This window comes from Petromyzon marinus, chromosome 14 (genome assembly GCF_048934315.1).
Source record: "Petromyzon marinus isolate PM22_M1 ecotype Great Lakes invasive population chromosome 14, UKy_Petmar_22M1.pri1.0, whole genome shotgun sequence".
Taxonomy (NCBI): Eukaryota; Metazoa; Chordata; class Hyperoartia; order Petromyzontiformes; family Petromyzontidae; genus Petromyzon; species Petromyzon marinus.
The window spans coordinates 3,763,906-3,777,130 of record NC_133680.1 but is presented as its reverse complement, the minus strand read 5'-3'; the positions used below and the strand labels follow the sequence as shown (position 1 = coordinate 3,777,130).

The following is a 13,225-nucleotide window of genomic DNA, read 5'->3' as shown; positions in this document are numbered from 1 at the left end:
GAATTAGCACCTCCTATTAGCACGATTGGCTACGCACGGTGCGAAAGAAGTTCAACATGCACACGTACAGAATTGACTACAGTCACCCGCTCGCTCGGTCAGTCGCCCGCTCATAAGGCTTCCATTGCTACAACCGTGGTTACTGTTTGTGTGAACTACGCTCGTTGATTTCTCCACCTGTGTTGGTGACTCCTTCTACCAGACATTCACCGTTTCATCTCATCCATACTGCATTCAACCACCACAACACTTCTTTGCTGACCCGCCCATACGGGACGTCTGTGAAATAGAGCTTCATAACTCATCGCATTCCTCCACCAGTTAAAATCAAGATTCTGATCCTGACTTCTCTTTCTGCCTTTTCCCTCTCACCGTGCTCGACTTTGGAATTCCCTCCCCACCCATCTCTTTCCCCAAGTTCTCAGCACCGTTGCTCAAGTCACGCGGCGACACGTCAACCCTTACCTAGTACGCACATTCAACTGCGCCATTTGTTTCCGGCCGCTTTGGCCCTTTGGTGCCTTCGGCCCCGTGCTCAGCAAATGTGCTGAAAAAAAAAGCAAATAAAGCCCCCAGAATGAATGGGGGGTGGGGTGGGAAAGGAGGTCACACGCTCTCATTCGTGCCTTCGTCTCTCGTGTCAAACTGCCGCCTATTTGAGTTCATTTCCATAGTCTGCGCGTGACGCAGCGGAGAGGCAGCACTAATCGGGAGGGCACACAAATTCATCTCGTGGGAAGGGAGGGAAAAAAAAAGCCGTGATCTCCAACATGTAGATTTGCTGCAGGCCGTCGCGTGGCGTAATTGAATAACCTCGCGGGCGATTGAATATGGGTAAGGTTAATGCCGAGGCACATCCGGCCAGTGTGTAAATTCCCAAGTGGTCTTCCCAATAATTGGCGCGGCATGCGCTCTACGCAAGTTGTTAGACTTATTTATTTATCTATTCGGCATGTTTTTAATTTGATGCAATCTGAAAGCGGCACCGCACCCATCTGCGTGTCTGAATCTGTCCAAGGCACCCTATAATTGTTGTACGTGTGGAAAACAAAAATCAATTGACCTCGGCTTGGAAAGGGCTTCCTTTAATTTTGTTGTGGGAGGGTACTTCCTTCCTGCCTTTGAGCTGGAAAAAAATTGCAACGAAGCTTCTCACAGCATTTCGACAAACATTCGGCATGGATCTGGGAGCTGGGAAAACTACACAGCTTGCTCGTACGCCGGCGTGGGACCAAAGTGGCATCGTACAAAAATCACAAGATTGATTGTCTTTGTGCAAGTTAGGTTTTACCGATTGCTAAAAATAAGAACAATAACGATGCAACTCTGCAATTACTTGCTGACGCCACTGCTGCTGAAAGGCCTTCCTCTGGAGGGAGCTCTAGAAAGCCCTTCCAGAGGGTATTTGGCCTACTCTTCCATCTTGGAAGTGGTGGGAGTGCCCACACTTTACGACACCACACGCGACCTGCTGCTCGACAGAGGTGTACAGAGGTGGGGATTATTCATTCAACGTCGGTCGCAGACGCCCTCTGGTTTGGTGCATTGAAATCCATCCTGTGCCGGGCCAGTAGGAGGCCTGGGTGTGGAGATATTGCATCTCGTACTGGAGGGAGCCCTAGGCAAGGCTGGACGCAGCCAGCCCCAATGTCAGTTTAGGCGAGGTTCAGGGCATTTTGGGGACCCACAAGGCTCCCCGGAAGAGGAATAATTAGGAGGGGCCCTGAGGAAGACGTGAAGTGCTCAGTTGAAGAGCTCCCACCCCTAAGAGAGTCATGGGTGTGCCCAGAGAGGATGGAGAATGCTCTTTCTTGGATGAGCCAAGCGCGGAAGAAGAGTCTTTCGCATATGCTCTTCCTGCCAGGGGACGCAAAGATGCTGAAGATGGGGGCCTAGTGGATCGCCTCGGGGTGAAATCCCCGGGCCCCCTCCATCGGAGAGGATGCTTCACAGCTCATCGGATTCCTCCTGCAGTCTTAATAAAGATTCTGATTCTGATAAGGGCAAGAAGCCACCTGTTTTTGTAAAAGCCGGTGGCCTCCAGGTTCGCGGGTGTGCCCATGGACCAGCACGTGCTAGATTTGGTGAGAGCACGCGTGGGTTAAACCAGCTCCGGATTTCACGGTCCCCGAATCAGCGGAGTAGCCGTACGCTCTCACAGGAGATCAGAAGGAAGTCCTGACGGTGCTTCCACTGGTGGGTACTGCAGTGGCGAGCAGAATTATGCTACGACAAGCCTTCGGTCATAGCCAGGTTCGTCAAACTAGGCTTGGACAATGGGGTGCAGGATTTTCTGTTGAGAGGAGGCGTTTCTACGTGTGGTGTGGAAATGGAAGTGTGAGCCTGGTGTACTCTAGGGAAGGGCCCGGTTGCCTGCCTGACCTCGCCGCGGCATGTCCCAAAAGTGCTCTCTCTCCGAGTTGTTCCACGTGAACCAGGAGTCGTTTTTTTATTTTTTTTTGCCCGGACACTTTCCCTACGCTGGCTTTGGATATTCGGTTATGGCATGAGGCTTCTTACTCGAGAGGTCCAAGGCCCGGAGGAAGGCAGGGGCAGTTGCTTGTGCTGCATGGGGCAGCAAAGCAGATGGAAGAACTGCGTCTTAAGCAGACAGGGGTTGGCTTCCTAGGTGCGGGAATGCTCGGGTGGTGAGGTGTCAACCCCACTCGAAAAGAGCCAAAGCGGGCCGGCAGGGCAGGAGTGCCTCGAGCGGATGTGTGCAAAGCAGGAGTGTGGACCTCCCGGCAAACATTCACGAGACACTGTAGGTGGGACTCGTTGGTGTTTGAAGAGGGCAGGTTCGAGAGAGCTACCCTCTGGGCAGCTGTGCCTCTTACAGGGGAAGCCCTGGTGTCGCAGGTCTAGCGGGGAAGCGAGAAAAATATATTTCCCCACCTCCGTCTAAGCTCTGTTGCGGCGTCAATTGCACCAAGCCAGAGCGAGTTGGTGACCAGCTGTGAAAACCGGGCTGAACGTGAGAGTATCAACAACCCCTGTGTTAGAAACTTGCCCAATTATATCTTGACTTGAAGCTTTCGTGACTGCAGGAATTCATATTCTTTGGGTCTTTCGGTAAAGTCACACAGATAGGTTCGACGTTTCGATCGCAACGCAAGCGGTCGTCATCAGGCATGCGTTGCGATCAAAACGTCGTAGTTTTTTGTTATTTCCTTTGAACCTGTCTACGTGACTTTGCCCATTGATCTCAACTGCCGCATCGAAAATCAAACTGGCGACCTCTCGGAATGCGAGGCCCGTGTGCTCGCCATTACACTTTATAGGGCAGCATCAATTAACGTTGTTCACGACGCTTGATTGACACTGCAGTGCTACCCTGTGCTCCAGTGCAAGTATTGTTTACAATCTTGGGTTGCGTCCTGGCCCTTGGATGTCGTTTCTTTGCCGTGATGGCCAAAGGCGGTCTTGTTGATTGGGACACGTCAGGAAACGTAAGCTCCTCCGTGATCTAGTTTTGATGTTGCGTTCACCTCTCTGCCGATTTACTCGCCACAAAATATCCAGATGTTCCAAAAACAAAGCCGTCTCTATGACTTCTTGGTTAGTCAGCGTGCATGTGGGATCCATTTGTTTATAAGCCAACAGCTCCCCTGTGTGCCAGGGTGATAAAAAACAAAATCCAACCAATGCAGCTCAATTCCTTAAAGGGGCAAGGCACGGTGGAAATAAAGGAGCCCTTCATGAGCACCAGCACAAGGCCACCTGGAGTGGAGTATTTAATAGTTTTGAGATGCTGGCGCGGACGATTGGTTAGCGTCACCGGGGTTCGCAATACAACGGTTGTCAGTTCGATGTCCTGGCACAGCATTTGAAAGAATGGGGCACATTTTTTAAATCCCACACGCCGCCTCTGTCCGCCCAGCAGTGTAAGTGAGCTACACCACATTCAGTAGATCGGCAGATCGCCATGTGGTAAAGTAAAGTGTGGGTACTCCCACCTCTTTTAAGGCTGCTGGCCGGCGTGGTAGAATAGGCCAAAAACCTTCTGGAAAGGGGCTCTCCAGAGCACTCTGGAGTGGAGGCCTTTCTGTATGTATCTATGTATATTGCATTGTTTTAGCCAGCCACGCTAAATGGAGGTGCGTCGTGAAGGACAACAAACTAAAAACAAAAAGCAGTTCTAAAGAAATGAGTTTTGAATCTGGATTTAATAGTGCACAGCTCCAGTGGCTTCGATTGATTTCTGTCCACGGCTAGCACCGGCAGTGGCGTGAGAAAGGACTTTCTGAGCTGAACTTTTGCACCTTTACCTATTAATAGTTTTGGGGGCTCCATTTGGATCTCGAGCCCTCGAGACATGTTAATGTGTAAGCACAAAGGGACATATTCGGTTTTGTTTGTTTAAACCAGCCAGAGTAATATGCCGCATACTTGCACAGTTGTGCGTTGCCTTCAATTCCATATTAATGTGGCCAAGAGACACGTCCTCTGCGGAGATGGAGCGATGATATCGGCCCATTTGCATGCTGCTGCATGGCAGGTTCACGAGGGATGGAGACAGCTCGGAACAGCCTTCATCCAGCAATCGTTTGAGCATGGCTGATGATATTGACGAGGAGGATGAATGCGAATGCAGCCAGATTGTCTTTTTTGTCGCATTGATAGTCGGCGCAGAAACGCCCGACCAAATCTTAACTATTCTCTTTGTTGCCAAGCAACCTACAACTCCCAAATGCATTCGCGAGCATGCACAGTTTACAATCGGGCTGCCAGGATCTGCCGTCTGCTCCTCGTATGAGAACGAAATCATCACAATAATATGGGCCCCTGAAAACATGGCCAGAGCCAGGCAAGTTTGGGAGCAAATGCATTCAGCCTGGAGGCACCCAAATATTTTTTTACAAACATCCCAATGAAAACCGTCAGCTGTTGTGTTGGCCACAGTGTGTTTTATATCGCGGGAAGGATTTAATAGTATAAATGACAGTACTCCGAGATATCGCCAAGCTGTAGGAAATTATGTTACGGGAATTATTTCGTTCCCCTTTGCCAACAACCACTTGGCAATGGACGGATGAGCCGGCAGGATAAAGAAGCCGCGTGTGGGACACGTCAAAGCCGCTATTCTTTTGGAGAGTTGCGCCTCACAGCAATCTGTCTCGCGATATGGGATTCTCGACAGGGTTGGCAGCACTCCACTCAACAACAACATCCATGGCTTGTGTATCTTGTGCGTGATATGTCTTACTTGGCCCGTACGAATGCATTACGACTTCCTGAAATATAACAAAATAATACGCTGAAAGTAAAGCGCACAAATGCAAAATTTATTCGGGCTGTAAACTTGACAGGTCATTACACATCATGACCGTTAAACACGGGCCAGAGATGATTTTAACTGAGCGTGACTATAATGACTGCTGCCAACAAAATCTATTTGTGCAGTTAATCTATATTTTGGTATATAACTTAAAAGCTTGTCTACCCAAAGTTGTTGTCGTGAGATTATAAACGGCCTATGAAAATAAGTACGTCTGGTTTCCTGAAGTATCATAGCACAGAGCCACATCACTGAGATATCCTGGGCTAAAATCTGGCCATCCACCCCAGTTCATGGCATCAGTCCGGTCAGCAATAAATGCTCCAAGAACTAATTTTCAATTTAGTTTCCACGAAATTTGGCAAGATTTTAACGACAATTAAAAATGTCGGTTTGGTCGACATTCAGCGAATATTTGCAGGGAAATACAGCGGTCGTGGCCCTTGTGTGGATAAACATGTCCGCTGAAGGGTCTAGTCAGTGAGGGTTCATGAAGGTGGAGGCGACATAGACGTGGGAGCACACAAGTGCAGTACAACAATGGGTTTTTGCCACACTGCACTCGGGTGCCCACATTGTTGCCCCGCACCCTATCACACCTGCTCCTCACGGTGGCGACCCATCCGAACACTGTTCCAAGCTCTACCCTCCGGGTCATTTGATTATCGCCAGTCGGGAAGCAAACCCACAACAGCGCTCGGCTCCGCCTGCCACTCAACCGCGCCTCTCCGCCTTCCCCCTCCTCTCTCTCGCGGCAGCATCCATGAGCTCGGACCCCGTGGTGGAGGAGCACTTCCGCCGCAGTCTGGGCCGCGACTACCGGGATCCGGCGGCCACGGTGACGGCAGCGGCGGCGGGGGTGGCGGCTGGGGCGGCGTCGTGCCGTCCCGGCGACCCGACGCTGGCCTCCAACCGCGTGTCGGTCACGGGCTCGGTGGACGACCACTTCATGCGAGCGCTGGGCGACACGTGGCTGCGGCTGCGTTCGCCGGGCAGCGGCAGCTCCGGCGATGACCAGAGTCCTCACCCGGCGTCGCCGCCGTTCCCCTTCTCGCCGCCACCGCTGCTGCTGCTGCCACCGCCTGCGGTCCGGTCCGAGTCCGGCGTTCGGGCGTACGGGGGGCAGACGGCGGCGGTATCGGTGTCGCCGCACCGTCCCAGCCACAGGGCGCCCTCCCCCCGCGTGCTGCTGTGAAGAGCGCAAAAACGAAATTCAAACGATGACAATAAAGAAACGGCCGCTCCGTCAGCGTTGAAGTCCCGGCAGGGGCATGAACTGTTGACCGAGTCGCCAGTGCACCGTGGGCCGTGTTCTCGCACTCCGCGGTACCGCACGTTTCTTCTCGTTATTTCCCTCGTTTCAGTTTTCTAAGTTTCCTTCCCGAGTCTGAAAATCACTCCCCGGCGCAACGCGCATGGAGGCCACCCGCACCGCATGAATAAAACGCTGCCACGATCGGAATCTTAAATCCATGGAAATGTCTTTAAATCTGTCCTCCACTCACGCCTACCTTCCTTCACCGCTGACTCGCTCGTGGGAGACCGATGCGATTGGAAAGTGTGTTGTAATTTGTTTTTTTTATACTGGAACTTTTTTTTTACATTCTGTACTCTCAAGTAAATAATTATCTGGAATACTCGGGTATTCTATTATTTTTATGAAAACTATCTTCAAGTTTCTTTTAGTTTTTTTGTATACACCCTGTTATGTTCAAGAGAGATTTGGATCTTTACGACTGAAACTTTTTTCGTGGCGATGTTTAAAAACGTTTAATTTGATCGTCACACGATTTGAGTAAACAAAACGAAAACTTACAATAGCGGCGGTCAAGTTTGAGCTTCAGAGGTGATTAAACGGCTTGTTAAGAATATTTAATCATCCATTATGAAGAAAAAGCCCAAATCCGTTTTAATCACGGTTGTGCTGCGCAGCTCTCCGATGTGTTTTTGGGTCATACCGCCTGTTTGCTCTGTTGCTGAAGAAGCTCCCAGCACGTGGAAGCAAAAACGTCGGACACCAGGCCAAACAATGCGTGCGGCTCAAACCTGAAATCGCACCGGAGAGTTGCACCATTTTTTTGTTTAATTTTGTTGTCAAAGGGATGCCTGAAAGAAACGCCGTTTGTACTGCCATCATAAAACTTGTGGTGGCCATTTGCCATCAGACCTCGTTGAGGTTTCGGAACTCTGTACATTTCATTGCATTAAGTGCGTGCTTGTGCTTTGGGTACTTTTGCACTAAAATAAGGGGGAGGTAAGTTATTAATGAGGACGTCTGTCGCATTTCAGAATGTTGTGTACTGCTTATACTGTCAGTTTGGATTGAATTGACGATGCTGGAATTGGTAACCGGCGGGAACTTCCAGTGTCGCACCAGCTTGTCGTCTGGTGTTTGACACAGGTTAAAGTGCGTACTGCCATATACAGACTTTTAAACGAACGAACCAAAACATATACATGCGAGCCGCATTAGAACTAGAGCTGGGCCACCCAACTATTTCAATGATCCGCTACTCAATCACTGAAACAGTTGGGGAGAAGAAAAATGATCACCTCTAGTCCATCAATGCCCCGCTGGACGGAAAGGTGACAGGCACCTTTTGAAGGGGACCCGGGTAAATTAGTCAATTATATTATCCAGTCGATTAATTGGCCAAATTGACTTTGTATCCCAGCTCCAGTTGTACAAACTCTATTGAAACTTCACTTCCAGCCTTCACCTCAAGTATTAGAAAGGGTATAGATGTGGTCCATCATCCATCCAGTCCTCCGTTGGCACTGCCCAAATCCCGTGTCCAGATATTTCATCAGAATTTGGATGCCGTTTTCAACTTTGCCGTTTTAACACGCAGTGCGTGGATGTCGATTGATCTTTAAAATGACAGCCCCCCCTTTCTTCCTGGAAAGGTCACGCAAAGTGAGGACTTCTTCCTTTGGTCCCATTTTCATAGGCTTTAGGTTTGGTGTCGCGATATTGTCGTTATCTGTACCGTATTACACTTTATATATATACCTACGTATTAATTTTCAAACTAATAGACAAACGTGAATGTGAGGCTGGAACGCGATCAAATAATGCTTCCGCCAGATTATCTCATTCATGCGGCCGTTTTTAAAAAATATATATTTTGGGACCATTTTGTCAAAAAACGAACATTCCAACATCTACGCTTCGCGATGTCGCAAGGATGGCCAAGCAGAGCTGTAGCCTTTGTCCCCGAAAGCTTGAATGCATTTAATGCCCTGGATTACCTACCGTTGCCCATCGGTAACTTTTAATCTGTAAATCATTTTATAGCATTTGTAAAATCGTTACGGCTAGGCTGGTGTCCAGCGTGTGGAGTTGATTTCCAAGTCTTGCGTTCCTGCTACGGACGCTTTTTTACTTTCAGTCGAAATGTCATCGGTTCGGTTTCTGCTGTTTGACAACTGCAGGCATTTTTAAAAAATAAATAATAATGTATGTGTTTTTTTGTTTGTTTGTTAAAGCAGCCTTGTAAACCTCTGGTCCTCGATGGGACCGCCAAGATATCTTTCGTTTGTACGGCTGTTGTTGGGTTTTGGGATAGCCGGCGCCGAGCATGGCATGAGTAGCCGGTTATTGTTGTTGGAATAATGGCTCTGTGTGGGCCGGGTTTGAGTTTGGTTAAGTTGGGGGGTGGGGCGCTGGATGAGTGTAAGGGGTACAAATAATTAAGATAAAGGGCGGGGTGCGGGGAAAAATGTTGAACATTTCAAAAAAATACAAGGGGCTAAAAAGTTATGGTTTACATGGCCACAGCTGCGTGTGTGTCTGAAATACAAATGTGCTGAATCCCATGCAACCCTTAGCTAATGCTGGACATGACGAAGCATTACCAGACGTAAAGTTTTTGTTTTTATATAAATTTTCAAGTTTATATTATAATTTGTTTTGTGGATTCATACCTAGGCACATATAGTTTTTTTTATTTTTAGACTTAAAAGTATGGCTGTGTTTTTTTTTTCATTGCACCCTTGGGCAGTTATTCCTGAGTGCAGGAACAACAGAGAAAACTGGCTCATGGTCTACAGCTCTTGTGTACAAAAAACGCACGCTCGTATGCGATTCCTCCGTTCGTTACAGCTCTTTTCCCACTTGCACAACCGAGCCATGCTGCGGCTGTGCCGAGCAAGCGCGGCGTGGGTCAGGAGAGCACGGGCTTTGCTTTTCCACTGCACTAAGCTGAGCTGTGCCGTTGACGCCGCACACGATTCGTGATGCTCGGACGCATCCAGGTGACGAGGTGACGTTGGTTCAAGAGTTGTACCGACCGATGTCACGCGCGCTCACACCGGTCATTAGCACCGCCCCATACGTGGCTTGGCCCTGAGCCAGATTCAGATGTCTTGTGAGGCCAGAGTAGCACGGTTTGGGTCTGTCCTGGCTTGGTGGAAAACTACCCGTCGCCGTTCTGGCCCCCCGTACTGGCATGTGTCGGATGAGCAAAGCGTAAGAGGGGAACTAGTTTAGCTTTTCAAGGGCAGGTGAATAGATTTGATTCAAATGTTGAGAGATGCCCTTACAGCATGCTTTATTTGAATTAGTACTTGAGATGCAAAATCTGCCTTTCTTGATTATTGCTGTCGCTTCATTAAGGGAGGGGGAGGGGTGTGGGTGGCAAAGGGTGACTATTTTTGCCGATACATTCTATTTTTTACACAACGTAATTCTGGGGGTTTGGGGGGGGGGGATCGAAATTGCATGTGACCTGCACATTTTTAAACATTCAAATAAAACTCTGTGTGCGAGCGAGCGAACGCGGGTGATACATCTGCTCGAAAAAAATCCAGACTCCACAAAAGGGGCACATGTCCTAATTTCACATTGGGGCTCAATGGAGCCAGATTAAATATAAATGGGAAAGTATATATAAATTTATTTTTGCCGGTTGCAGAAAAGCCTGGGTGCATTTACAATCACGTTAGCAAGGAAGCGCTACTCTAATGCTTGAATGTCTTCGGTCTTCATTGCGATTCGTTTTATTTTTTTACAAAATGTTGCTTTTTTTTAGTGCTTTGTACATGCAGGCATTATGAACAATAAAGCTCGGATACAAAGGTACTCCCGGTGCGGCATTCTGTGTGCGAGTGGAATTGCTGGGATGGTGTTGAGACCAGCCGCGCACCTTCTTGAAATGCGTTCCCAATCAGTCTATTTCCGGTGGTGGCCCTTTTTCAATTCAGGTGCCATGTTTACGAGTGGTAAAGGTGCAAGCAACACAAAGTGAAGTCCACGATGTTCTTCATGCTGATTCACAAACGGAAAAGTGTATGAAAGGTCAACACATTAGGGAAAGTACCCTTCTTGAGAGACGTTCATTTATCGAAACTATTTATAAACTACAGCCTTTTGTTAATCCACTGCTGAATGACCACACTTCACCATCGCAGAGGTCAGTGCAGGTTGCTGAAGGTGGGGTCCAAGACTGTCGGATGTCGCTCACCACTGACGTTAGCTGCGACTGGGAATCTAAACTCAAGTTGGGCCAGGTTCATCGTGCAGTGTGCTAACCACTGTGCCCAACGCTCCACCACATAGAAACACAAACCCATCCACGTATGTCTCTGTTGCGAGAGAATGTTTGACGACGACGACGATGATGAATGCGGTGAATTATCACCCTCAATAATGCCCGTACATCACTGCCAAAACAGTAATTTGCGTTTGCTTCAAATTGAATTTGAGCAGTGTATTGATGAAGTAGCTCGGGTTGTTAATAAGAATCGATTAACACACAAGAGGGGAAGGGCGGAGTGGATGAGTCACTGTGGCACAACTCGAATGAGAAAATGCCCGTGGAATGTTTCATTATTTTTCTTCCAGATATATTTAATACAAAATAATCCAACGGCGGCGTTACATGGTTACGCATTCCTCTTGTTTGCTGATGTTATTTAAGCGTATTTACCCCGTAGTCTTTAGTGTAAATGGATACTGGCGAGGGACATTCAACCACCATTTCAATATCTGCTCCGGAAAATGGTCTGCTCAGAGCGGGCTCCGTGGGCCACCAATACAAAAAAAACCTTCCCTGACGCGTTTTCAGGTTGTACCGCACGTTGATCGGCGCGAAACGTCGGGCATCGTGGCGCAACGTTGAAAAACACGTGGGAGGGATGGAGACGGCACGGCATGCGACATCAAACGTGGCCCATGATGATGCCAGGATTCGGTAACGTGGCATTACAGCACACTTGGGAAAAACGCCCAATAAATGCCACACACACACTCGCAGGCGAGTGTGTGTGTGGCAGGCGAGTGTGTGTGTGGCAGGCGAGTGTGTGTGTGGCAGGTGAGTGTGTGGCAGGCGAGTGTGTGGCAGGCGAGTGTGTGGCAGGCGAGTGTGTGGCAGGCGAGTGTGTGTGGCAGGCGAGTGTGTGTGGCAGGCGAGTGTGTGTGTGGCAGGCGAGTGTGTGTGGCAGGCGAGTGTGTGTGGCAGGCGAGTGTGTGTGTGTGGCAGGCGAGTGTGTGTGGCAGGCGAGTGTGTGTGTGGCAGGCGAGTGTGTGTGTGTGGCAGGCGAGTGTGTGGCAGGCGAGTGTGTGTGTGTGTGGCAGGCGAGTGTGTGTGTGGCAGGCGAGTGTGTGTGTGTGGCAGGCGTGTGTGTGGCAGGCAAGTGTGTGTAAATTATTGTTGGCAACCTCGCATGCAAATTCTTGGACTTGGCACTCAGCGCTTGGTAGTTTTTGGCACGGTGAGGGCAGCCCCTTCGCTACACTGAACGCATGTGAAAATACATATTTGCCTCCTCATGATATGGCTTTTTTCTTTCTATTAGCTGTAGTTGTAAAGTCAGCTTAAGTGACCATTTGGAGTCCTCTTGGAAAGATGAACTCAGTGAAAAGCAACAGCAATGTGCCTAAAGTAGAGAGGGTTTAATCAATTTATAATATACCTGCCATAAGAAATATGCGTGTATGTTGAACTGATTTCGCAACGTACGTAGCCAACCCTGCTAATCGGAGGTGCGGGGGGAGGACAACAAACTAACACACGCAAAAAATATTCTAAACAAATGTGTTTTCAATATAGATTTAAAAGTGCACAGCTCCAGTGGCTGCCTAATGTCGGAAGGAAGAGCATTCCAGACGGCCGCAGAATCGCATCTGAAAGTATGCAATGTCCGTCTTTGTTCGATGTCGAGCAAAAAGCCGCTGTGAGGATGACCGGAGTTCATGTGATGGTGTATGCTCCATGACGAGATCAGCCAGGTAGTATGGTTCATTTGTGGAAAGAACTTTGTGTGTAATATGGACACTGACACAGACAATGGAATATCAAATGAAGAGTGCACCGAGGTATGTTTGTAATATGGAAGGAACACAGCGGACAAATACTGGTCAGAGAACATTTGCAAGTTTTCATTTAAAAGTTTCGTGACTGCAGGAATTCATATTCTTTGGTTCTTTCGGTAAAGTCACGAAGATAGAAGAATAATAGTAATAAAAAATAAAGTGAATTAAAAAATAAACCAGGACGTTTCGATCACAACACAAGCGATCGTCTTCAGGAGGAAAGACGATCGATTGTGTTGTGATCGAAGCGTCCTGGTTTTTGTTTAATTTCTATAATTTTAATCACTTTATTCTTATTTCATTCACTTTAAGACGTCGTATTGGTTGGTAAGAAAAGTGGGGCTTGAGTGGGAAAACTTCGCGAGCAGAGATGAAAGCTGACGGTCGAGACGAACGACAGTGGCAGTCAAAGTTGAGAACAAAGACAAAGACCCCCCGTGTAGCCTTAACAGACTGTAGGGGCAAGTGCTGTTAGCAAGCACCTATGAAGGCCGAAACGGTACACGAGGGGGTGGGTGGCCAGCACCACGCCCGACCGCCTTTGTTTCCCTAGTCGCGATGTTTACACACCGCTCCAGGTACTCATTTGAGGCTGAGTCGACCTAGGGGAGGCCCGGGACCGGTTCAGATAA

General features: G+C 48.6%; 1 protein-coding gene and 1 long non-coding RNA gene across 5 annotated transcripts in view; one reads left to right on the top strand and one right to left on the bottom strand.

Moving 5' to 3' along the window:
• The window catches only part of LOC116942420 (transcription cofactor vestigial-like protein 4), a 56,047-nt gene extending 45,686 nt beyond the window's left edge, over positions 1-10,361 (top strand). For all 4 annotated transcript variants that reach the window (XM_032954328.2, XM_032954327.2, XM_032954325.2 and 1 more), the window contains one exon: positions 6,037-10,361. In XM_032954328.2, coding sequence (XP_032810219.2) covers positions 6,037-6,473 — 437 coding nt within the window. In that variant the 3' untranslated portion in view covers positions 6,474-10,361. The remainder of the gene's footprint in view (positions 1-6,036) is intronic.
• Positions 5,269-13,225, bottom strand: part of LOC142924568 (uncharacterized) — a 101,276-nt gene continuing 93,319 nt past the window's right edge. The window contains exon 2 of the long non-coding RNA XR_012941679.1: positions 5,269-6,467. This is a non-coding gene — a long non-coding RNA (uncharacterized LOC142924568). The remainder of the gene's footprint in view (positions 6,468-13,225) is intronic.